This window comes from Manis pentadactyla, chromosome 1 (genome assembly GCF_030020395.1).
Source record: "Manis pentadactyla isolate mManPen7 chromosome 1, mManPen7.hap1, whole genome shotgun sequence".
Taxonomy (NCBI): domain Eukaryota; kingdom Metazoa; phylum Chordata; class Mammalia; order Pholidota; family Manidae; genus Manis; species Manis pentadactyla.
The window spans coordinates 181,075,509-181,099,928 of NC_080019.1; the positions used below are offsets into that span (position 1 = coordinate 181,075,509).

At 60.5% G+C, this 24,420-nt stretch overlaps 1 protein-coding gene across 1 annotated transcript in view; it reads right to left on the reverse strand.

The window, feature by feature from the left end:
* MUC4 (mucin 4, cell surface associated) overlaps positions 1-22,754 on the reverse strand; it is a gene marked incomplete at its 5' end in the record, with an annotated part of 38,166 nt that extends 15,412 nt beyond the window's left edge. The window contains 24 exons of the mRNA XM_057488646.1: positions 19-109; positions 554-765; positions 1,134-1,253; positions 1,881-2,006; positions 2,199-2,378; positions 4,203-4,291; positions 5,789-5,919; positions 6,931-7,086; positions 7,868-8,032; positions 8,887-9,020; positions 9,702-9,851; positions 10,394-12,834; positions 12,920-13,478; positions 13,688-17,463; positions 17,510-18,023; positions 18,117-18,372; positions 18,427-18,932; positions 19,026-19,197; positions 19,288-19,841; positions 19,935-20,106; positions 20,197-20,750; positions 20,844-21,015; positions 21,106-21,659; positions 21,869-22,754. Of these exons, the coding sequence (XP_057344629.1) occupies positions 19-109; positions 554-765; positions 1,134-1,253; positions 1,881-2,006; positions 2,199-2,378; positions 4,203-4,291; positions 5,789-5,919; positions 6,931-7,086; positions 7,868-8,032; positions 8,887-9,020; positions 9,702-9,851; positions 10,394-12,834; positions 12,920-13,478; positions 13,688-17,463; positions 17,510-18,023; positions 18,117-18,372; positions 18,427-18,932; positions 19,026-19,197; positions 19,288-19,841; positions 19,935-20,106; positions 20,197-20,750; positions 20,844-21,015; positions 21,106-21,659; positions 21,869-22,754 (12,670 nt within the window). The remainder of the gene's footprint in view (positions 1-18; positions 110-553; positions 766-1,133; positions 1,254-1,880; positions 2,007-2,198; positions 2,379-4,202; positions 4,292-5,788; positions 5,920-6,930; positions 7,087-7,867; positions 8,033-8,886; positions 9,021-9,701; positions 9,852-10,393; positions 12,835-12,919; positions 13,479-13,687; positions 17,464-17,509; positions 18,024-18,116; positions 18,373-18,426; positions 18,933-19,025; positions 19,198-19,287; positions 19,842-19,934; positions 20,107-20,196; positions 20,751-20,843; positions 21,016-21,105; positions 21,660-21,868) is intronic.
* Between the last annotated feature and the right edge of the window lie 1,666 nt (positions 22,755-24,420).

The following is a 24,420-nucleotide window of genomic DNA, read 5'->3' on the forward strand; positions in this document are numbered from 1 at the left end:
TGGCCACCCCCAGCCTACCTTCTGCATCTTCATGGTTAGTGTCAAATGTCACAGTCTGGTTATTGAGCTGCACATGGATTGTGTCACTGGGCTTAAGAATCCACTGAACCTGGAAGTGAATTGGAGGAGGTCTAAGCCTGGCTGGCAGCAGGGCCCAGAGGCCGAGAAAGGAAGCTGCAGAAAGCTGGGCACCTGAGCCCTGGACAGAGGGGCAGGTGATGGGGAGTGTGTCAAGGAGGTGATGACAGCTAATGTCTACTGAGTGCTTAGCATGGGCCAGGCTCTGAGCAAGGCACATTCCTTAGCTTATCTCATTTAAATCCCACAACAGCCCTGTGAGGTAGGCAATAGTGTTAACCCCACCTTACTGTAAGAAAACAGAGGCACTGGAAATTAAGTCACTGATTCAGCCACAGCTGGTGGAGCCTGGACCCTAACCCTTCTGACTCTGGGTGACCCTGGCAGGTTGCATCCCCCTCCGGCCTGCCCCTTCCAGTCTTCCTTCTCTTTCCCCTCCAGGGAGCAGGGATGGCTGGAGCCCCACCTCCCTCACCGTGAAGGGGTCCACCAGGCTGCTGGAGTGGTACTGGGCAGCAAAAGCCACGAAGTTGGAGGCCTGGGCCGAGCCGGTCTGGGCGGTGCGGCCCTGCATCAGGAAGGATGAGTTTCCATCCTGGGCCTGGACCAGCACAAAGTCCCCCAGCCCACTGAAGGTGTAGTTGACACCATCAAAGGTGGTGATGTGGGGGTCCCCGAACATCCAGGCTGGAAGAAATGAGATACTACATTGGCATGGCAGTCCAGGGAAGGGTCTGGGATTTCACACTGCCCCCAGGCAGGGTGCCTGGGAGGTGTTCGTGGAGAACAGAATCCTCCCAGAAGCCTTGTGTGTCCCACTTCTGTGTCTCACTCCAGCCATGGCTGCTTATTTTCTCCCCTCCCCTTCCCCAATGCCATGCTCAAAGTTCCTCTATTTGCCACGGGCCACACACTGGAAGCATCCTCATCTTCCCTTGTGGCCACCGCCCTGCCCCAGAAAGCCAATGCTGCCCGGGCCCAGACCCCAAGAGACCGCCCCCCCAGATCCTCTGCCTGGGCCCTGCCCTGGGAGGTGGGTGGGGGCAGCAGCTCACCGGGCCATGGGGGCCAGTACCCAGTACAGCCGATGTGCGGCCGCCTTTGCTGGTACAGGGCACAGAAGGAGGGCCTGTCATTCCAGCGGCAACACCAGTTCTGTGGCTCCAGTTCTTGGTCTGTGGAGAAAGGTGGCATGTTGGAGCAGGTGGAGGACCTGCAGACCCCAGCTGGAAGGTTCGGTAGGGCAGGACTCTATGGGCTGCAAGGATATGGCTTGGGAATCAGGCACAGCTTCGCTCAGATCCCACCGTGCTCAAGGACAGAGTTCCTGCCCCCTGCAGTCCTGCTGGACCACACGCAGCAAAGTGCCAGGTGGGCCAGGCACACGGTCAGAGCTAAAGAACTTCCTTTCATGAAGGGTGGGGTGCTGAGTCCACTGCTGTTAAAGTGCTGGGAGTGGGAAGGCATGGCTGATGGTCAGGGGATCACGGGGGCTGCAGCGATCCCAGGAAGTCTGGGAAGGATACACAGTACCCAGTCCTCCAACCCCATGCTCTCTAGCTCCGTTGGAGGGTCTGTGCCGTCAGGGAGTCATCAGGGAAATGAGTCGGTATCTTCCCCCAGACAGCCTGCTAATCTGCGTCCAGAGGGCCAGGGTCAGAGAAGGGCAGTTGCTGGGAGAGAATGGGAGGTTTCAATCTGCCAGTCCCACTGCTTAGCTTGGAGCCCAGGGCTGATCTCTGACAGGGAAGAGTGGAGAGCTCCAGGGAAGGTGGGGTTGGGATCTCTGTGGACGCACATACCAAACTGCCAAGGAGTCCGCACCGGCCAGCCTGTGAGCAGCTCTCCCCAAGGCCCGTAGCTGCAGCACAAGCCCCCACGCCAGGAGGAGAAGCTGCAGAGCTGCCTGCTGCCGAGGCCCCACCAGCCTGCAACAAGGCCAGACAAACTCAGGTCCATGTGCCTGCGGGGGCAGGGGGTGGTGGCAGGAACAGGGTGCGGTGTTTTTGGGAGGGGCTAAGGATGCCCCAGAAGGGACAGGTCAGGTGTGAGCACAGGGATGGTAGGTGAGCTTGTGGGGGACAGCAGGGATGCCCTAAGAGACAGGAAGGAGGTGTCACCTGTACTGGTGGGCTGGAACCGTAAGTCCCACAGTCCCTGCTGCCAGGAGCAAGGGCAGGAGACCTGGGGCCAGCCCCAGGTGGGCCACTCAGGCTGTGTTTTCAACCACTGCAGGCACCTGAGGCGGTAGTTGGGTCTTTCTTCCCTGTGCAGCCTATAAACCTGCAACCCCCTGAGGCCTGCGGGAGCAAAGAAAGGAGGGGTTATCCCAGGGTCCGGCCACAGGCTCTGCTTTAGCTTTAGCAGCAACCAAACTAAAAAATGGACCCTTTGTTTGCCACTTCTCCCACCCTGGACTGCTCTTTCAGGGTGGGACCCAGTTCAGATTGGCAGTGATTCCTTTCCAGAGGCCCCTTTGATGTGACCTCCCAATGCCCTCAAAGCTTGGAGCTGAAAGTGAAACCCTGGCACAAGCACTGTGCATGGAGGCCTCGTCTGCATGCAACTCAGAGCCAAACATTGGCCCTGGTCTTCGGTCCACCCCATCCACGACCCTCCTATTACTCTAAGCTCCAGAACTTTACAATCCTCCCCAACCAGTTCCTCCTCATGTACACTGCACCTCAGTGAGTAATGTCACCAGCCACCAGCCACTGCTCCAACGTGGGACTTTCATCCTTGACCCTGTCTCTCCCCAAGTACAGACATGTCAGTGGCCAGAATGGCCAGGACAGAGACTGATGCCCAGAGGCCAGCTGGGGAGCCACAGAGAAGGTGGCATGAGAAGCAGGGGCTTGCTCCAACCCCACAAAACTAAGGAAGCTTCCACTCTGCCCAGACACCATCCTTGGAAGGGAGAAGTAACGGGGAGAAGAAACTTTGATAGGGCTTATGAACTTTGAATAGACCCTTACTTGATTGTAAGTTAGGTACTGCCCAGCCCAGCAGCTGGCAGTTAGAGGGGACTCCAGAGTCCAGCGAGCAAGAAACAAGGGGACAGATGTATTAGATTTTGACTCTGTCCCCACATAAAAGAAGAAACTATCAAGATAACTATAAGCCATTAAGGCTTTAGAAAGAATAATTGTTTATGATTATTCATGTATCTTCTCCACAATGGTCTGTATCGGGGGAAACACATCAGATTCTCACCCCAACACACACACACACACACACACACACACACACACACACACACACACACACACACACACACGCACACACGCATTGTGCATAGTGTCCCCAGGTCACAAGTGATGGATGCATCCTGACAGAAGGGCCCCTGTCGGACAGGGGAGCTCTGTCCACTAGATGGCACCCATGGTTTGACTTAGCTCCTGATTACCAAAAGTTCTTGCCACACAGACAGAACTGGATTTATGCTTCAAAATTTACATGGCTGATGTCTTCTAAAATGTCCTTTGTTCTATTCACATTTTGGAAACTATAATTCCTTTCCCTCTGGGGCCTCTGGACAGTACTCGTGTACTGGTGTACTGGAGTACTGATGATACTAAAGGACCAGCCTTCTTACCAGAATGAGAGCATTCTGAGGGCAAACACAGTCTTTTTACTTCTTTCATATTTCTGCCTTCTGCACAGTGCCCAGCACACAGCAGGTGCTCAGTGAGTGATGACTGAGTGGCAGTCAGACCTCTGGGCTTCCTCTTGGCAGATTCCCTTATGGGAGTTCACCCGGGTCCTCCTTCCAGCTCTGGGACAGGACACTAGGAGTATTATTCTAAATGCCCATTCATATCCCACCTCCTGCCACACCCCTGCCCTCATGTTTAGGACCTGGGCCCCCAGTGAGAGACCTCTTGGGTTTGGCTCATGCCAGGGAGGATATGTGGCCCCAGCTGAGGCTGCACTACATCAGGGCTCAGAAGGTGCCAGCAGCTCCCTGGGCAGGGCCGAGTCCCCATTACACCCCTGGGAGGTCGGGTTGTGCTGGGTTCACCTGGATGGTGGAGAGGCTATGGAGCTGCCCCTCTGACCTGTCATGGCACACACATGGGAGGCCAGAAGAGCCCAGCTCAAGTGTGATCAGGGGGTGCTTTTACCTGAGTTGGGTTCCAGGAACTGGTCTGGACGATACTTCTTCCACACTGGCTGCGACGTCAGTGGGCTGTTTTCCAAATACCCATCTCCACTGCAGGCAACAGAAAGAATCGTGGGCCAGTGTCACACATGGGGTCTTTCCTCTCGTTTGGCAAGCTATCTGTTCTTTTAGTCAGTGGGGCAGCAAGTCACTCACTCAGTCCAGCTAGTCGTTAGTTGTTAGCTGGTCAGTCAATTACTCAGTCAGTTGGCCAGTCAGCCAGCCAGAATCACTGACTCCCAACACTAAGCAGAGAGAGGAAGAGATGGACAGGGTGGGGGTGGGGGACTCTAATTCATTCCAGATCTGACCATTAACTGCAAGAAACTGGTCATGAGACAGAGGTATAAAAACAACAGAGTTCCAGCCCACTTCTGGCTGGCTTCCTAGAAACTAGAGATGGGGCTGTGTAGGGGACAGTATGTGTGATGGTTAAGAGTCTGTCTCTGGAGTTAAACAGTCAGGGAGTCAGCTCCTGATCGGTATCTTGGTAACCATAGGAAATTTAACCTCGGATTCTCAGTTTTCACCTCTGTGTAAAAGAGACAACAGGAGCATCTACCTCACAGTATTATGAGGATGAAATACAATACATCTGTAAGCCCCTCAGGACTGAGTGAGGACCTGCAGCAGCCCCTGGGTGGTGGGGTTCAGAGCACTGCTGTGATGGCACAGGTGGGGCACCTGCCCTGGGCACATTCAGGGTGGTGGGAAATTCCTAGTTACTTGGATAATTCCACTCCTTTCTCCTTCACAGCACTTCAAAAAGCAAGTGAAAGCCATGTAATTATAGGGGCACTCCTGAGTACACTCTAAGAGAAAACCATTTGCAACAGTTACCAGTAATAAATTGCATGTGGCCTTCACAACCAGCAGCTGAAAAACAGGGGCTGAGAACTGTTGTGTCAGAGTCTGAGTCACCTCCACCCACAGGGACCCACCTCCCCATCCATAGCCCTGCCCCACATTCACTATTTTCCCACAGACCCCACACAAGCTATTGGTGCCCCCAGGTGAGGGGTTAGTTCTCAGCTCATCAGAAGTCAGGAAGGCAGATTTCAGCCTCAGATGTCTGGGCTCAAATTCCCATTTTACCACTTCCCAGCTCTGTGACTTTGGGCAATTGCTTATCTATTTGTACCTCAGTTTCCGTATCTGTCAAACAGCTAATAAATAAATCTCCTTCGTAATCAAGTGAAATAATGCGTATTAAGTACTTGGTGTGATAAATGTTGACTGTTATGAAGGTGCTATTTGAGAGGTCAGGAGAGGTCAGTCACTGTCAGTAGAAATCTGAGAAGCCATGGCTCTGGGAATTATTCCAGTGCACAGGCACTGCTGGCATAGGAAAAAGAATGGCAGCGTGAATAGGCATCTTTTCATCTGAAACAGCAAGAAGTGGAAACTGGTGTCAGCAGTGAGCATGAGTCAGAAGCATCAACAAGGACTTGTGCTGGGTCCTGGGGGAGGGAGCAGGTGTGCAGAGAAAACCCTGCTCTGCCCCACTTCCTCCTGTCTGCTCGTGCTGCCAGCCCCTCCTCATCCTACCTGGAGAAACCCATGAGGGCTGAGTTGTATGGGTGCTGGGTCACATCCCATCGCATACCGCCGCTTTCATAGAGAAACAGGGTGTACGACCTGCTTCCGTCTGTGGAGAGGATGGCTTGGTAGGTGTTGGTCTGGGGGTTGGTTGGAGACAAACAGGGATACCTGTGAGAGCTCTGGGGTCTCGTCCCTGCCCCACACCCTTGCTGCACCACACGCTCCCCTTTCCTGGCCTACCCAGAACAAAGGCACAGGCTTAAAATGCTGACAAATTTAGGATTGCGAAAGGCAGTTTTCACCCTGTGTGAAAGCACCAAGCATGGCGGATTTGCCTTCTTTGTGACTTCTTTCCTTTGATGGACAACAAGGAGTTCTGCGTGAGACCCAGTTAGAAGAGTTTGTATGAGGAAGCTTCCAGAAGCTGACAGATCAGTCCAGACGCTGGAGAGCTAGGAGAGGCCTAACTATCTTCCTGAGGGGGTATTTAAGGACATTATCCAAATGTCCCCTAACCTGAGTAGTGTGAAGGACCACGAGACTGAGACTGGAGGTTCTCTGAAAGCAGCAGCCAAGCTCTGTGCTTGTACAAAGCAGGTAATCACTGAGCTTGTTGAACCAATGAAGAAACGAGTGACTTCAGCCCAGACACAGGAAGGACTCTGTGCTGGTCTGAGTTGTGAGATGGTGTAGTGCGCCCACTCCCACCAGGTGGCCATGGTTGAGAGCCTGAGTTAAAGTCAGGACAACCTCGGTTCCAGGCCTGGCTTTGTCATTTGTCATCTGGATGACCTTGAACACGTTGCTTAACCTCTGTAACCATCATCTTCCTCATCTCTAAAATATGGATTTTAATGTCAGGTTGAGCCCTATAAAATTGCAAATAACCAGCCATTTTTGACATATAAAAATTCTGTTTCCTGTATTTTAGCCTCTTCATACCCAGTGCTCTGGGCTGCTCTGAGGCTGTGTAAGTAAAGGGCTGAGGCTGGAACAAGGTGAGTGCTCAGGAAAGAGGGGCCAGGGGTGCTATCATCAGCAATCTGTCCTTGACTAAGAGAGGATTTTAGGTGGGTGACCTCTGCCTAAGGTTCCAGGATGTCTAACTTCCAGATGGTTTTCAGGGAGCCATCCACTGGTACACTCACCCCTAAGGTCCACTGGGCAGGATAGGCAGTGGCATTGACCCATGTGACCTTTAGGGTCCACCTTGCTTTATAGTTCCAGGTGTTTGTTAACTTTTTAATCCAAGACTCCACCTGCCAGATTAGTGGGTTGTATTCACCAAAGAGTGTCTCATATTCCTAGGAACAGAAGGCAAATAAGTACAAGGAAATGAGGGTCCCAGCCCTGCACTCCTGCAGGAGCCCCACTTCCTGCCTGGTGGTCCTGCTCACTGTAGTCTACCAGGTCTCCCGTCCTTCCCACTCCCAGTCCTTTATTTTCACAGCTCTTTGAACCTTAAGATCAATTCAAATTCAGGTTGCAGGGAAGCTAGAGGTATATGGATTGGAGAGTCAAGGCCCAGAAATCTGAGTCTTCTGGACTTGAACTCATGTATCTCTGAGCACAAACTGACTAGGACAGCGTGATCACCAGTGCCCATTTGTACCTCCTTGTGTCTGACTGGGGCTCCTGAAGCACAAGTGTGTGTTTCTCCATCTTTGGACCTTCTACAGTGCCTTGTCCAGGGCGGGGGCAAAATGTACATTTGCCTGGAGTAGTTTTCATTACGTAATGTCACTGACTAGAATCATTAACTCAATCCAGGAGCACACACAGGGGCTCTGCTTGACCCCAGCTTGTTAGGATAGACCCTCCTCCAACCTTGTTCTCAAATCAAATGCTGGACTGCCAGCCCTCTTCCTGTCACCTGCAGGTCTTCTCCTGTAGTGTCAGGATACTGCTGAGTCTGTGTACTTGTCCTGATCTGCTTCCTCCCTGCCCTCATCTTGAAGCATCAATCCCTGCTCAGACTGATCCCAGGCCCTGACAGCAGAAACATTTGCTATGCCTCCACACAGTCCTTTGTCTCTCCTGGCTGGCTGCTAGGGGATCCTGAACACAGGACTTCAAAGGGCCCACCTGGTAAAATATGGTTCCCCGGCAGCTGGAGAAATCGGCGTCATCCCAGAATGGAGCCACCAGGGCCACAGCGTCCCAGCCTGTGAAGCCTCTAAGGAAAGGGTTGGGGTAGGCAAAAATCTGGTACTCTGACTCCGGGAAAATGATCTGGCCATTATCTGTGAACTTAAGCACAAAGGTTCTTCAGGTTATCATTCAAGGAGGGAATGTCCCGGCCTCAGGCCAGCTCCTCAGAAGTGTGTCCCCCAAGGGATTCTTTGAGTAGAACTTTATAATATCAACAACCTCTGGAAGGTCATCTCATCCATCCCCCTGCCCGCTGGGAGAGCCCCCTTGACAAAGTTCTCACACAAATACTCTTCCCCCTTGGGACATTCTCATGCTCCAAGTCCTTCCTAAGGCAGTAGATGTTGTCCTGCTTCCGTGGCAGACCTGTCTATAGACCAGTCCCCTTGGCTGCATCCTGAAGCCTGCACCACACCAGGTGAGGCTAAAAGGACTCATACCCTCACTCCATCTCTGTGTTGCCATTTCATAATGTGTCCTGACTCAGTCCCCCCTCACCGAGCCACAGGGGCAATAACTGCCATTCCAGCTGTCCTCCAGGAGACATGGGGTGCTTGGACCAGGGAACCAGGAAGTAATTATAGAAAATGTAATCAGCCTTAAACAGATTTCCTAAGTAGAGCTTCCTGCTCATAAAAAGGACCTGTGGGAACAGCAGAGACTTTCCTGGGCAGTGGAACCTCCTTCCTAAGGCAGAGATGCTTTTTTTCACATGGTGGGGGGTCTTGCCTGGCTTCTTTCTTCCTTGGCCAGTGCCCTGACATCAAGGACTGTGAATGCATGCTGAGCCTGTGGTGGGGCACAGCAGGTGCCTAACAAATGTTGCTTCCATTTCCCTTTCCTCTTGGTCATGGTCATGGTCACAGGGCTGTCTCTAAGCCCTGGAGAGAGAAACAGGGCCCAGGGAATGCAGGTCACGGGTCCTGCCCTTTGGGTTGTAGCCAGGGACTCACATAGAGGAAATCCCGGAGGGAGGAGCCAAAAGGGAAGCCAATCTGGGGCTTGAAGAGTGATGAGGTGAAGTCCACAGTCCTTCTGACAAACTCCTGGTCTCCAGCACTAGGTCCGTAGGGGAAGAGGGAAATACCTGTGCCAATACAAAGACGAGCAGGAGGTTCTCACAGGCCCTGACATGATTAGGGCTGACAAGGATCCCCAGAGAGCTTCCCCAGGCTCACCTCACCAGCCATCAAGGACTCCTTTCTCCCCATCTCCACCTGCATTTAACCCATCTCCTCATTTTACTTCTTAAACTCATACTCTCATCATTCCCCAATTTGAAGAGAAACAGGCCCTGCTGTTAGAGTACCTAGCAGACTTCTACTGTGTATACCTAATACCCTGGGCTGATTCCTCCAATTGTGCTTGCTGAGGCAGCAGATCTGTCTCTTGCTAAACAGCACCTTGATCACTGCTTCCATCTCTACCTCCTAGCCCAGTGTCAGGTAAAAAGCCAGCCATTAGCATCCAACTCTGATGCCATCTCATTGGAGATGAGGCCTGTAAGGCCCTTCTGACCCCAGAGAGCACAGACCATGAACAAGCAGGCTGACAAGGCATTTGGATACATCAACCTCAGGGTGGGAGTATGGGGAGCAGCTGCACTTCCAATGGCCCATACTGGGAAATGGAGACATGCACAGAACTGGTGCCCCCAACGAGGAGGCCCCTCATGGGTAGATCCAATTTAACTGCCAAAATGATGACCTAACATCCCAATCCCCCCTATTCAGGACTGGATAGGCCCGAGCTCTATGGCATTACTTACCTTTCTCAGGTGAGGTCAGGACTGGGGCAACTGTGGAGTGGGAGCCCTCGGATGTGCTGGGAGCAGATGGTCTAAGGGTCTGGGAGGGTGTTGAGGGTAGAAATGTTGCTGTGCTTCTCTGACTGGCTCTTCCTGAGGTTGTGATCATTCCTGGGCATTCCGGGAAAGAAAACTGAAGTGGGTCTCGTAGGCAGTCGCAGTTAAAGAGAGACACAGACTTTAGGATCTGGAGAGAGAGCTGGAAACCCTCCTGTCCATCTTCTAGTTATACCCAGACCATTCCCTACAGATAAGCAGTAGTCTGCAGTGGAAGAGGGGATGGAAAATATGTTACCCACCACTGCCCTACTCATTTCATTCCCTTGGGCCTAATCTCAAGCCTAGCCTGGTAATGGTCACTCACTGTGATCTCCTATAGGTTCAATGGAGCCAAAAGGGCCACTATTTGAGACTGAGATGCTAGAGGCACCATGTACCTGATGTCCCAGTCTGCCCAGTGGACTTCAAAGAGGTTCTCGGTGGTGGGAAAGTACTGGTAAGAAGGAATGTTGACTTTCCTCCTGGGGCTTCTGATGTTGAGACTACAGTAGTTTGAGTTCTGTGGCTGACCCATGAGTGGGAGGGTGTGGAGGGTACAGGTCCAGCAGTTGTGGATGTATCCTGAGGAGCACTCACTGAGGTGACCTGTCCACTTGGTAGGAATGAAGAAGTTGAGGCTGCGGTGCTGCCCATCGAAATGGGTGTGGTGAGCACGCTTGCGGTCGGCGGAGGCGTGCTGCTTGCGCGTGAGGGGGCTGACGTCGCCTCTGTTGGGGTTGGCGACGCGGACGTTTCTGACCTCCCTGGAGACGTGTGGCCCCCACTGGCCGGGGACGGAGTGCTGCTCTGCCCAGAGGTGGGCGACGCCTGCGAAGAGGCCCCTGTCGGAGTCGGTCCGCCTGGGGACGAGGAAGGAGCTGACGTGCTCACCGCCGCCGTGGCGCTGCCGGGGCCCTCCCTGGTGGGCCCCACACTCGGACTCGGCGGGTGCTGGGAGGGGGTTGCTGTGTGCTGAGGAGAGGGGCTGGAGGGCGGTGCTGTGGAGCCAACGAGTACGCTTGTCCTTGAGGCTTGTGAGGAGACTGGCGTGAAACTAGAGGCTACGGGTAGGGATGTGTCCCCGGTGTGTTGCCCGGTGCTGGGTGTGGAAATCGGTGTCGTGAGCTCCTGAGAGGTCACGGGAGGCGCGGTGCTTCCACGTGAAGGGGGTGAAGTCCGACCCGTTGAGGCGGGTGACGTCCGCACAGCTGACGTCTCTGGAGATGCGTGGGCAGCACTGGAAGGGGCTGGCGCGCTGACCGTCCCGGGGGTGGGTGTCTCCCGTGATGACGTGCCCTCCGTGGGAGTGAGTCCGCTGGCGCTAGGCGAAGGAGCGGATGCGCTGGCCGCCGCGGTGCTGCTTGTGCCAGGATGCCCGGTGGTCTCCGGGCTCTGAGTCTGGGGGTGCTGAGGAGACGAAGCCTCCGGAGCAGAGGTGCTGGGAGACGGTGCTGTCGATGCACCCCCTGGTCCGGTTGTCACGGCGACCCGCGAGGTGACTGGACTCGACCGAGTCGTGACCGGGGTTGACGTGTCCCCGCTGTGTGCTGCGGTGCTGCCCGTCGAAATGGGTGTGGTGAGCACGCTTGCGGTCGGCGGAGGCGTGCTGCTTGCGCGTGAGGGGGCTGACGTCGCCTCTGTTGGGGTTGGCGACGCGGACGTTTCTGACCTCCCTGGAGACGTGTGGCCCCCACTGGCCGGGGACGGAGTGCTGCTCTGCCCAGAGGTGGGCGACGCCTGCGAAGAGGCCCCTGTCGGAGTCGGTCCGCCTGGGGACGAGGAAGGAGCTGACGTGCTCACCGCCGCCGTGGCGCTGCCGGGGCCCTCCCTGGTGGGCCCCACACTCGGACTCGGCGGGTGCTGGGAGGGGGTTGCTGTGTGCTGAGGAGAGGGGCTGGAGGGCGGTGCTGTGGAGCCAACGAGTACGCTTGTCCTTGAGGCTTGTGAGGAGACTGGCGTGAAACTAGAGGCTACGGGTAGGGATGTGTCCCCGGTGTGTTGCCCGGTGCTGGGTGTGGAAATCGGTGTCGTGAGCTCCTGAGAGGTCACGGGAGGCGCGGTGCTTCCACGTGAAGGGGGTGAAGTCCGACCCGTTGAGGCGGGTGACGTCCGCACAGCTGACGTCTCTGGAGATGCGTGGGCAGCACTGGAAGGGGCTGGCGCGCTGACCGTCCCGGGGGTGGGTGTCTCCCGTGATGACGTGCCCTCCGTGGGAGTGAGTCCGCTGGCGCTAGGCGAAGGAGCGGATGCGCTGGCCGCCGCGGTGCTGCTTGTGCCAGGATGCCCGGTGGTCTCCGTGCTCTGAGTCTGGGGGTGCTGAGGAGACGAAGCCTCCGGAGCAGAGGTGCTGGGAGACGGTGCTGTCGATGCACCCCCTGGTCCGGTTGTCACGGCGACCCGCGAGGTGACTGGACTCGACCGAGTCGTGACCGGGGTTGACGTGTCCCCGCTGTGTGCTGCGGTGCTGCCCGTCGAAATGGGTGTGGTGAGCACGCTTGCGGTCGGCGGAGGCGTGCTGCTTGCGCGTGAGGGGGCTGACGTCGCCTCTGTTGGGGTTGGCGACGCGGACGTTTCTGACCTCCCTGGAGACGTGTGGCCCCCACTGGCCGGGGACGGAGTGCTGCTCTGCCCAGAGGTGGGCGACGCCTGCGAAGAGGCCCCTGTCGGAGTCGGTCCGCCTGGGGACGAGGAAGGAGCTGACGTGCTCACCGCCGCCGTGGCGCTGCCGGGGCCCTCCCTGGTGGGCCCCACACTCGGACTCGGCGGGTGCTGGGAGGGGGTTGCTGTGTGCTGAGGAGAGGGGCTGGAGGGCGGTGCTGTGGAGCCAACGAGTACGCTTGTCCTTGAGGCTTGTGAGGAGACTGGCGTGAAACTAGAGGCTACGGGTAGGGATGTGTCCCCGGTGTGTTGCCCGGTGCTGGGTGTGGAAATCGGTGTCGTGAGCTCCTGAGAGGTCACGGGAGGTGCGGTGCTTCCATGTGAAGGGGGTGAAGTCCGACCCGTTGAGGCGGGTGACGTCCGCACAGCTGACGTCTCTGGAGATGCGTGGGCAGCACTGGAAGGGGCTGGCGCGCTGACCGTCCCGGGGGTGGGTGTCTCCCGTGATGACGTGCCCTCCGTGGGAGTGAGTCCGCTGGCGCTAGGCGAAGGAGCGGATGCGCTGGCCGCCGCGGTGCTGCTTGTGCCAGGATGCCCGGTGGTCTCCGGGCTCTGAGTCTGGGGGTGCTGAGGAGACGAAGCCTCCGGAGCAGAGGTGCTGGGAGACGGTGCTGTCGATGCACCCCCTGGTCCGGTTGTCACGGCGACCCGCGAGGTGACTGGACTCGACCGAGTCGTGACCGGGGTTGACGTGTCCCCGCTGTGTGCTGCGGTGCTGCCCGTCGAAATGGGTGTGGTGAGCACGCTTGCGGTCGGCGGAGGCGTGCTGCTTGCGCGTGAGGGGGCTGACGTCGCCTCTGTTGGGGTTGGCGACGCGGACGTTTCTGACCTCCCTGGAGACGTGTGGCCCCCACTGGCCGGGGACGGAGTGCTGCTCTGCCCAGAGGTGGGCGACGCCTGCGAAGAGGCCCCTGTCGGAGTCGGTCCGCCTGGGGACGAGGAAGGAGCTGACGTGCTCACCGCCGCCGTGGCGCTGCCGGGGCCCTCCCTGGTGGGCCCCACACTCGGACTCGGCGGGTGCTGGGAGGGGGTTGCTATGTGCTGAGGAGAGGGGCTGGAGGGCGGTGCTGTGGAGCCAACGAGTACGCTTGTCCTTGAGGCTTGTGAGGAGACTGGCGTGAAACTAGAGGCTACGGGTAGGGATGTGTCCCCGGTGTGTTGCCCGGTGCTGGGTGTGGAAATCGGTGTCGTGAGCTCCTGAGAGGTCACGGGAGGCGCGGTGCTTCCACGTGAAGGGGGTGAAGTCCGACCCGTTGAGGCGGGTGACGTCCGCACAGCTGACGTCTCTGGAGATGCGTGGGCAGCACTGGAAGGGGCTGGCACGCTGACCGTCCCGGGGGTGGGTGTCTCCCGTGATGACGTGCCCTCCGTGGGAGTGAGTCCGCTGGCGCTAGGCGAAGGAGCGGATGCGCTGGCCGCCGCGGTGCTGCTTGTGCCAGGATGCCCGGTGGTCTCCGTGCTCTGAGTCTGGGGGTGCTGAGGAGACGAAGCCTCCGGAGCAGAGGTGCTGGGAGACGGTGCTGTCGATGCACCCCCTGGTCCGGTTGTCACGGCGACCCGCGAGGTGACTGGACTCGACCGAGTCGTGACCGGGGTTGACGTGTCCCCGCTGTGTGCTGCGGTGCTGCCCGTCGAAATGGGTGTGGTGAGCACGCTTGCGGTCGGCGGAGGCGTGCTGCTTGCGCGTGAGGGGGCTGACGTCGCCTCTGTTGGGGTTGGCGACGCGGACGTTTCTGACCTCCCTGGAGACGTGTGGCCCCCACTGGCCGGGGACGGAGTGCTGCTCTGCCCAGAGGTGGGCGACGCCTGCGAAGAGGCCCCTGTCGGAGTCGGTCCGCCTGGGGACGAGGAAGGAGCTGACGTGCTCACCGCCGCCGTGGCGCTGCCGGGGCCCTCCCTGGTGGGCCCCACACTCGGACTCGGCGGGTGCTGGGAGGGGGTTGCTGTGTGCTGAGGAGAGGGGCTGGAGGGCGGTGCTGTGGAGCCAACGAGTACGCTTGTCCTTGAGGCTTGTGAGGAGACTGGCGTGAAACTAGAGGCTACGGGTAGGGATGTGTCCCCGGTGTGTTGCCCGGTGCTGGGTGTGGAAATCGGTGTCGTGAGCTCCTGAGAGGTCACGGGAGGCGCGGTGCTTCCACGTGAAGGGGGTGAAGTCCGACCCGTTGAGGCGGGTGACGTCCGCACAGCTGACGTCTCTGGAGATGCGTGGGCAGCACTGGAAGGGGCTGGCGCGCTGACCGTCCCGGGGGTGGGTGTCTCCCGTGATGACGTGCCCTCCGTGGGAGTGAGTCCGCTGGCGCTAGGCGAAGGAGCGGATGCGCTGGCCGCCGCGGTGCTGCTTGTGCCAGGATGCCCGGTGGTCTCCGGGCTCTGAGTCTGGGGGTGCTGAGGAGACGAAGCCTCCGGAGCAGAGGTGCTGGGAGACGGTGCTGTCGATGCACCCCCTGGTCCGGTTGTCACGGCGACCCGCGAGGTGACTGGACTCGACCGAGTCGTGACCGGGGTTGACGTGTCCCCGCTGTGTGCTGCGGTGCTGCCCGTCGAAATGGGTGTGGTGAGCACGCTTGCGGTCGGCGGAGGCGTGCTGCTTGCGCGTGAGGGGGCTGACGTCGCCTCTGTTGGGGTTGGCGACGCGGACGTTTCTGACCTCCCTGGAGACGTGTGGCCCCCACTGGCCGGGGACGGAGTGCTGCTCTGCCCAGAGGTGGGCGACGCCTGCGAAGAGGCCCCTGTCGGAGTCGGTCCGCCTGGGGACGAGGAAGGAGCTGACGTGCTCACCGCCGCCGTGGCGCTGCCGGGGCCCTCCCTGGTGGGCCCCACACTCGGACTCGGCGGGTGCTGGGAGGGGGTTGCTGTGTGCTGAGGAGAGGGGCTGGAGGGCGGTGCTGTGGAGCCAACGAGTACGCTTGTCCTTGAGGCTTGTGAGGAGACTGGCGTGAAACTAGAGGCTACGGGTAGGGATGTGTCCCCGGTGTGTTGCCCGGTGCTGGGTGTGGAAATCGGTGTCGTGAGCTCCTGAGAGGTCACGGGAGGCGCGGTGCTTCCACGTGAAGGGGGTGAAGTCCGACCCGTTGAGGCGGGTGACGTCCGCACAGCTGACGTCTCTGGAGATGCGTGGGCAGCACTGGAAGGGGCTGGCGCGCTGACCGTCCCGGGGGTGGGTGTCTCCCGTGATGACGTGCCCTCCGTGGGAGTGAGTCCGCTGGCGCTAGGCGAAGGAGCGGATGCGCTGGCCGCCGCGGTGCTGCTTGTGCCAGGATGCCCGGTGGTCTCCGTGCTCTGAGTCTGGGGGTGCTGAGGAGACGAAGCCTCCGGAGCAGAGGTGCTGGGAGACGGTGCTGTCGATGCACCCCCTGGTCCGGTTGTCACGGCGACCCGCGAGGTGACTGGACTCGACCGAGTCGTGACCGGGGTTGACGTGTCCCCGCTGTGTGCTGCGGTGCTGCCCGTCGAAATGGGTGTGGTGAGCACGCTTGCGGTCGGCGGAGGCGTGCTGCTTGCGCGTGAGGGGGCTGACGTCGCCTCTGTTGGGGTTGGCGACGCGGACGTTTCTGACCTCCCTGGAGACGTGTGGCCCCCACTGGCCGGGGACGGAGTGCTGCTCTGCCCAGAGGTGGGCGACGCCTGCGAAGAGGCCCCTGTCGGAGTCGGTCCGCCTGGGGACGAGGAAGGAGCTGACGTGCTCACCGCCGCCGTGGCGCTGCCGGGGCCCTCCCTGGTGGGCCCCACACTCGGACTCGGCGGGTGCTGGGAGGGGGTTGCTGTGTGCTGAGGAGAGGGGCTGGAGGGCGGTGCTGTGGAGCCAACGAGTACGCTTGTCCTTGAGGCTTGTGAGGAGACTGGCGTGAAACTAGAGGCTACGGGTAGGGATGTGTCCCCGGTGTGTTGCCCGGTGCTGGGTGTGGAAATCGGTGTCGTGAGCTCCTGAGAGGTCACGGGAGGCGCGGTGCTTCCACGTGAAGGGGGTGAAGTCCGACCCGTTGAGGCGGGTGACGTCCGCACAGCTGACGTCTCTGGAGATGCGTGGGCAGCACTGGAAGGGGCTGGCGCGCTGACCGTCCCGGGGGTGGGTGTCTCCCGTGATGACGTGCCCTCCGTGGGAGTGAGTCCGCTGGCGCTAGGCGAAGGAGCGGATGCGCTGGCCGCCGCGGTGCTGCTTGTGCCAGGATGCCCGGTGGTCTCCGGGCTCTGAGTCTGGGGGTGCTGAGGAGACGAAGCCTCCGGAGCAGAGGTGCTGGGAGACGGTGCTGTCGATGCACCCCCTGGTCCGGTTGTCACGGCGACCCGCGAGGTGACTGGACTCGACCGAGTCGTGACCGGGGTTGACGTGTCCCCGCTGTGTGCTGCGGTGCTGCCCGTCGAAATGGGTGTGGTGAGCACGCTTGCGGTCGGCGGAGGCGTGCTGCTTGCGCGTGAGGGGGCTGACGTCGCCTCTGTTGGGGTTGGCGACGCGGACGTTTCTGACCTCCCTGGAGACGTGTGGCCCCCACTGGCCGGGGACGGAGTGCTGCTCTGCCCAGAGGTGGGCGACGCCTGCGAAGAGGCCCCTGTCGGAGTCGGTCCGCCTGGGGACGAGGAAGGAGCTGACGTGCTCACCGCCGCCGTGGCGCTGCCGGGGCCCTCCCTGGTGGGCCCCACACTCGGACTCGGCGGGTGCTGGGAGGGGGTTGCTGTGTGCTGAGGAGAGGGGCTGGAGGGCGGTGCTGTGGAGCCAACGAGTACGCTTGTCCTTGAGGCTTGTGAGGAGACTGGCGTGAAACTAGAGGCTACGGGTAGGGATGTGTCCCCGGTGTGTTGCCCGGTGCTGGGTGTGGAAATCGGTGTCGTGAGCTCCTGAGAGGTCACGGGAGGCGCGGTGCTTCCACGTGAAGGGGGTGAAGTCCGACCCGTTGAGGCGGGTGACGTCCGCACAGCTGACGTCTCTGGAGATGCGTGGGCAGCACTGGAAGGGGCTGGCGCGCTGACCGTCCCGGGGGTGGGTGTCTCCCGTGATGACGTGCCCTCCGTGGGAGTGAGTCCGTTGGCGCTAGGCGAAGGAGCGGATGCGCTGGCCGCCGCGGTGCTGCTTGTGCCAGGATGCCCGGTGGTCTCCGTGCTCTGAGTCTGGGGGTGCTGAGGAGACGAAGCCTCCGGAGCAGAGGTGCTGGGAGACGGTGCTGTCGATGCACCCCCTGGTCCGGTTGTCACGGCGACCCGCGAGGTGACTGGACTCGACCGAGTCGTGACCGGGGTTGACGTGTCCCCGCTGTGTGCTGCGGTGCTGCCCGTCGAAATGGGTGTGGTGAGCACGCTTGCGGTCGGCGGAGGCGTGCTGCTTGCGCGTGAGGGGGCTGACGTCGCCTCTGTTGGGGTTGGCGACGCGGACGTTTCTGACCTCCCTGGAGACGTGTGGCCCCCACTGGCCGGGGACGGAGTGCTGCTCTGCCCAGAGGTGGGCGACGCCTGCGAAGAGGCCCCTGTCGGAGTCGGTCCGCCTGGGGACGAGGAAGGAGCTGACGTGCTCACCGCCGCCGTGGCGCTGCCGGGGCCCTCCCTGGTGGGCCCCACACTCGGACTCGGCGGGTGCTGGGAGGGGGTTGCTGTGTGCTGAGGAGAGGGGCTGGAGGGCGGTGCTGTGGAGCCAACGAGTACGCTTGTCCTTGAGGCTTGTGAGGAGACTGGCATGAAACTAGAGGCTACGGGTAGGGATGTGTCCCCGGTGTGTTGCCCGGTGCTGGGTGTGGAAATCGGTGTCGTGAGCTCCTGAGAGGTCACGGGAGGTGCGGTGCTTCCATGTGAAGGGGGTGAAGTCCGACCCGTTGAGGCGGGTGACGTCCGCACAGCTGACGTCTCTGGAGATGCGTGGGCAGCACTGGAAGGGGCTGGCGCGCTGACCGTCCCGGGGGTGGGTGTCTCCCGTGATGACGTGCCCTCCGTGGGAGTGAGTCCGCTGGCGCTAGGCGAAGGAGCGGATGCGCTGGCCGCCGCGGTGCTGCTTGTGCCAGGATGCCCTGTGGTCTCCGGGCTCTGAGTCTGGGGTTGCTGAGGAGACGAAGCCTCCGGAGCAGAGGTGCTGGGAGACGGTGCTGTCGATGCACCCCCTGGTCCGGTTGTCACGGCGACCCGCGAGGTGACTGGACTCGACCGAGTCGTGACCGGGGTTGACGTGTCCCCGCTGTGTGCTGCGGTGCTGCCCGTCGAAATGGGTGTGGTGAGCACGCTTGCGGTCGGCGGAGGCGTGCTGCTTGCGCGTGAGGGGGCTGACGTCGCCTCTGTTGGGGTTGGCGACGCGGACGTTTCTGACCTCCCTGGAGACGTGTGGCCCCCACTGGCCGGGGACGGAGTGCTGCTCTGCCCAGAGGTGGGCGACGCCTGCGAAGAGGCCCCTGTCGGAGTCGGTCCGCCTGGGGACGAGGAAGGAGCTGACGTGCTCACCGCCGCCGTGGCGCTGCCGGGGCCCTCCCTGGTGGGCCCCACACTCGGACTCGGCGGGTGCTGGGAGGGGGTTGCTGTGTGCTGAGGAGAGGGGCTGGAGGGCGGTGCTGTGGAGCCAACGAGTACGCTTGTCCTTGAGGCTTGTGAGGAGACTGGCGTGAAACTAGAGGCTACGGGTAGGGATGTGTCCCCGGTGTGTTGCCCGGTGCTGGGTGTGGAAATCGGTGTCGTGAGCTCCTGAGAGGTCACGGGAGGTGCGGTGCTTCCATGTGAAGGGGGTGAAGTCCGACCCGTTGAGGCGGGTGACGTCCGCACAGCTGACGTCTCTGGAGATGCGTGGGCAGCACTGGAAGGGGCTGGCGCGCTGACCGTCCCGGGGGTGGGTGTCTCCCGTGATGACGTGCCCTCCGTGGGAGTGAGTCCGCTGGCGCTAGGCGAAGGAGCGGATGCGCTGGCCGCCGCGGTGCTGCTTGTGCCAGGATGCCCGGTGGTCTCCGGGCTCTGAGTCTGGGGGTGCTGAGGTGACGAAGCCTCCGGAGCAGAGGTGCTGGGAGACGGTGCTGTCGATGCACCCCCTGGTCCGGTTGTCACGGCGACCCGCGAGGTGACTGGACTCGACCGAGTCGTGACCGGGGTTGACGTGTCCCCGCTGTGTGCTGCGGTGCTGCCCGTCGAAATGGGTGTGGTGAGCACGCTTGCGGTCGGCGGAGGCGTGCTGCTTGCGCGTGAGGGGGCTGACGTCGCCTCTGTTGGGGTTGGCGACGCGGACGTTTCTGACCTCCCTGGAGACGTGTGGCCCCCACTGGCCGGGGACGGAGTGCTGCTCTGCCCAGAGGTGGGCGACGCCTGCGAAGAGGCCCCTGTCGGAGTCGGTCCGCCTGGGGACGAGGAAGGAGCTGACGTGCTCACCGCCGCCGTGGCGCTGCCGGGGCCCTCCCTGGTGGGCCCCACACTCGGACTCGGCGGGTGCTGGGAGGGGGTTGCTGTGTGCTGAGGAGAGGGGCTGGAGGGCGGTGCTGTGGAGCCAACGAGTACGCTTGTCCTTGAGGCTTGTGAGGAGACTGGCATGAAACTAGAGGCTACGGGTAGGGATGTGTCCCCGGTGTGTTGCCCGGTGCTGGGTGTGGAAATCGGTGTCGTGAGCTCCTGAGAGGTCACGGGAGGTGCGGTGCTTCCATGTGAAGGGGGTGAAGTCCGACCCGTTGAGGCGGGTGACGTCCGCACAGCTGACGTCTCTGGAGATGCGTGGGCAGCACTGGAAGGGGCTGGCGCGCTGACCGTCCCGGGGGTGGGTGTCTCCCGTGATGACGTGCCCTCCGTGGGAGTGAGTCCGCTGGCGCTAGGCGAAGGAGCGGATGCGCTGGCCGCCGCGGTGCTGCTTGTGCCAGGATGCCCGGTGGTCTCCGGGCTCTGAGTCTGGGGGTGCTGAGGAGACAAAGCCTCCGGAGCAGAGGTGCTGGGAGACGGTGCTGTCGATGCACCCCCTGGTCCGGTTGTCACGGCGACCCGCGAGGTGACTGGACTCGACCGAGTCGTGACCGGGGTTGACGTGTCCCCGCTGTGTGCTGCGGTGCTGCCCGTCGAAATGGGTGTGGTGAGCACGCTTGCGGTCGGCGGAGGCGTGCTGCTTGCGCGTGAGGGGGCTGACGTCGCCTCTGTTGGGGTTGGCGACGCGGACGTTTCTGACCTCCCTGGAGACGTGTGGCCCCCACTGGCCGGGGACGGAGTGCTGCTCTGCCCAGAGGTGGGCGACGCCTGCGAAGAGGCCCCTGTCGGAGTCGGTCCGCCTGGGGACGAGGAAGGAGCTGACGTGCTCACCGCCGCCGTGGCGCTGCCGGGGCCCTCCCTGGTGGGCCCCACACTCGGACTCGGCGGGTGCTGGGAGGGGGTTGCTGTGTGCTGAGGAGAGGGGCTGGAGGGCGGTGCTGTGGAGCCAACGAGTACGCTTGTCCTTGAGGCTTGTGAGGAGACTGGCGTGAAACTAGAGGCTACGGGTAGGGATGTGTCCCCGGTGTGTTGCCCGGTGCTGGGTGTGGAAATCGGTGTCGTGAGCTCCTGAGAGGTCACGGGAGGTGCGGTGCTTCCATGTGAAGGGGGTGAAGTCCGACCCGTTGAGGCGGGTGACGTCCGCACAGCTGACGTCTCTGGAGATGCGTGGGCAGCACTGGAAGGGGCTGGCGCGCTGACCGTCCCGGGGGTGGGTGTCTCCCGTGATGACGTGCCCTCCGTGGGAGTGAGTCCGCTGGCGCTAGGCGAAGGAGCGGATGCGCTGGCCGCCGCGGTGCTGCTTGTGCCAGGATGCCCGGTGGTCTCCGGGCTCTGAGTCTGGGGGTGCTGAGGTGACGAAGCCTCCGGAGCAGAGGTGCTGGGAGACGGTGCTGTCGATGCACCCCCTGGTCCGGTTGTCACGGCGACCCGCGAGGTGACTGGACTCGACCGAGTCGTGACCGGGGTTGACGTGTCCCCGCTGTGTGCTGCGGTGCTGCCCGTCGAAATGGGTGTGGTGAGCACGCTTGCGGTCGGCGGAGGCGTGCTGCTTGCGCGTGAGGGGGCTGACGTCGCCTCTGTTGGGGTTGGCGACGCGGACGTTTCTGACCTCCCTGGAGACGTGTGGCCCCCACTGGCCGGGGACGGAGTGCTGCTCTGCCCAGAGGTGGGCGACGCCTGCGAAGAGGCCCCTGTCGGAGTCGGTCCGCCTGGGGACGAGGAAGGAGCTGACGTGCTCACCGCCGCCGTGGCGCTGCCGGGGCCCTCCCTGGTGGGCCCCACACTCGGACTCGGCGGGTGCTGGGAGGGGGTTGCTGTGTGCTGAGGAGAGGGGCTGGAGGGCGGTGCTGTGGAGCCAACGAGTACGCTTGTCCTTGAGGCTTGTGAGGAGACTGGCGTGAAACTAGAGGCTACGGGTAGGGATGTGTCCCCGGTGTGTTGCCCGGTGCTGGGTGTGGAAATCGGTGTCGTGAGCTCCTGAGAGGTCACGGGAGGTGCGGTGCTTCCATGTGAAGGGGGTGAAGTCCGACCCGTTGAGGCAGGTGACGTCCGCACAGCTGACGTCTCTGGAGATGCGTGGGCAGCACTGGAAGGGGCTGGCGCGCTGACCGTCCCGGGGGTGGGTGTCTCCCGTGATGACGTGCCCTCCGTGGGAGTGAGTCCGCTGGCGCTAGGCGAAGGAGCGGATGCGCTGGCCGCCGCGGTGCTGCTTGTGCCAGGATGCCCGGTGGTCTCCGGGCTCTGAGTCTGGGGGTGCTGAGGAGACGAAGCCTCCGGAGCAGAGGTGCTGGGAGACGGTGCTGTCGATGCACCCCCTGGTCCGGTTGTCACGGCGACCCGCGAGGTGACTGGACTCGACCGAGTCGTGACCGGGGTTGACGTGTCCCCGCTGTGTGCTGCGGTGCTGCCCGTCGAAATGGGTGTGGTGAGCACGCTTGCGGTCGGCGGAGGCGTGCTGCTTGCGCGTGAGGGGGCTGACGTCGCCTCTGTTGGGGTTGGCGACGCGGACGTTTCTGACCTCCCTGGAGACGTGTGGCCCCCACTGGCCGGGGACGGAGTGCTGCTCTGCCCAGAGGTGGGCGACGCCTGCGAAGAGGCCCCTGTCGGAGTCGGTCCGCCTGGGGACGAGGAAGGAGCTGACGTGCTCACCGCCGCCGTGGCGCTGCCGGGGCCCTCCCTGGTGGGCCCCACACTCGGACTCGGCGGGTGCTGGGAGGGGGTTGCTGTGTGCTGAGGAGAGGGGCTGGAGGGCGGTGCTGTGGAGCCAACGAGTACGCTTGTCCTTGAGGCTTGTGAGGAGACTGGCGTGAAACTAGAGGCTACGGGTAGGGATGTGTCCCCGGTGTGTTGCCCGGTGCTGGGTGTGGAAATCGGTGTCGTGAGCTCCTGAGAGGTCACGGGAGGCGCGGTGCTTCCACGTGAAGGGGGTGAAGTCCGACCTGTTGAGGCGGGTGACGTCCGCACAGCTGACGTCTCTGGAGATGCGTGGGCAGCACTGGAAGGGGCTGGCGCGCTGACCGTCCCGGGGGTGGGTGTCTCCCGTGATGACGTGCCCTCCGTGGGAGTGAGTCCGCTGGCGCTAGGCGAAGGAGCGGATGCGCTGGCCGCCGCGGTGCTGCTTGTGCCAGGATGCCCGGTGGTCTCCGTGCTCTGAGTCTGGGGGTGCTGAGGAGACGAAGCCTCCGGAGCAGAGGTGCTGGGAGACGGTGCTGTCGATGCACCCCCTGGTCCGGTTGTCACGGCGACCCGCGAGGTGACTGGACTCGACCGAGTCGTGACCGGGGTTGACGTGTCCCCGCTGTGTGCTGCGGTGCTGCCCGTCGAAATGGGTGTGGTGAGCACGCTTGCGGTCGGCGGAGGCGTGCTGCTTGCGCGTGAGGGGGCTGACGTCGCCTCTGTTGGGGTTGGCGACGCGGACGTTTCTGACCTCCCTGGAGACGTGTGGCCCCCACTGGCCGGGGACGGAGTGCTGCCCTGCCCAGAGGTGGGCGACGCCTGCGAAGAGGCCCCTGTCGGAGTCGGTCCGCCTGGGGACGAGGAAGGAGCTGACGTCCTCACCGCTGCCGTGGCGCTGCCGGGGCTCTCCCTGGTGGGCCCCACACTCGGACTCGGCGGGTGCTGGGAAGGGGTTGCTGTGTGTTGAGTGGTGCTGACGCATGTTGTTTCTGTTGATCAATAAGTATGGTTTTGTTTATCAGTTTTCTGGTTTTCGTTTTATTGTGTAGCTTTAATGATTTCACTGTCATTTTTTCTAAATTTTTTTTCAGGAATTTTTTGTTAGCTTCGTTAAAAAGCATATACAGTAAAAGTAATTTTGTAATCGTCAATTCAATTCTTGTGTAATTCACAGTTTTGTAGAGTAGCTCAGGAACATCCTTTCCTGACCCTAAGTCCCTGTGTTGTTCACACGTATACTTTTCGTATTTATTTGGGTACTTTTGCACCTCAGTTATGCCTTTTTCTTTGTTACCTCATCATGAGTTAGGATTGATTAATATAAAGTCCTAAATCTATTTCCTTTTTGGTGTGTAGTTTTCTAAGTCCTTCAGTACATGTCGTTTGAAGTCTGTTAAATCTTGCTGTCATTGATCTGTGCTCTTGCATTTCCTTGACTTTGTCGATCTACTATCTGGTGTCCCCTATGGGACATCTGCCTGTACTGCACCTTCACTGGGAATTCCTTGATTTGTAGGAGAATTTTTCTGGGACTCATATAGGGAGTGGAGAGCCCTTGAAAAAAAAAAAAAAAAAGCCTAGCGCTAGGCTTGTCCACTTCACTGCGTGGAGTTCCCGAGAGACTCCCTGAGTTGGGGAACACCAACTCATCAAGCCTCTCATTAGTTCCTGAAGGGAAGTGGGCCATTGTGGTCCCCCTTGGCTGGACTCCTTTCTCATACTCTCCTAGAAAATCTTTTCTCCTTTGTCTCTTTGGAGTCATTGTGGGGAATTACCTTTCCCTTCCACCACAAGATCCCCACCTTGGTCAAGGACTGACTTATACTTGGTTTCTCAGGCCTCTGGTCTAGACACCTCACTTTCTATTGTAATAACAGTTTGGCCCCAATATAATATTGTTGCCTCC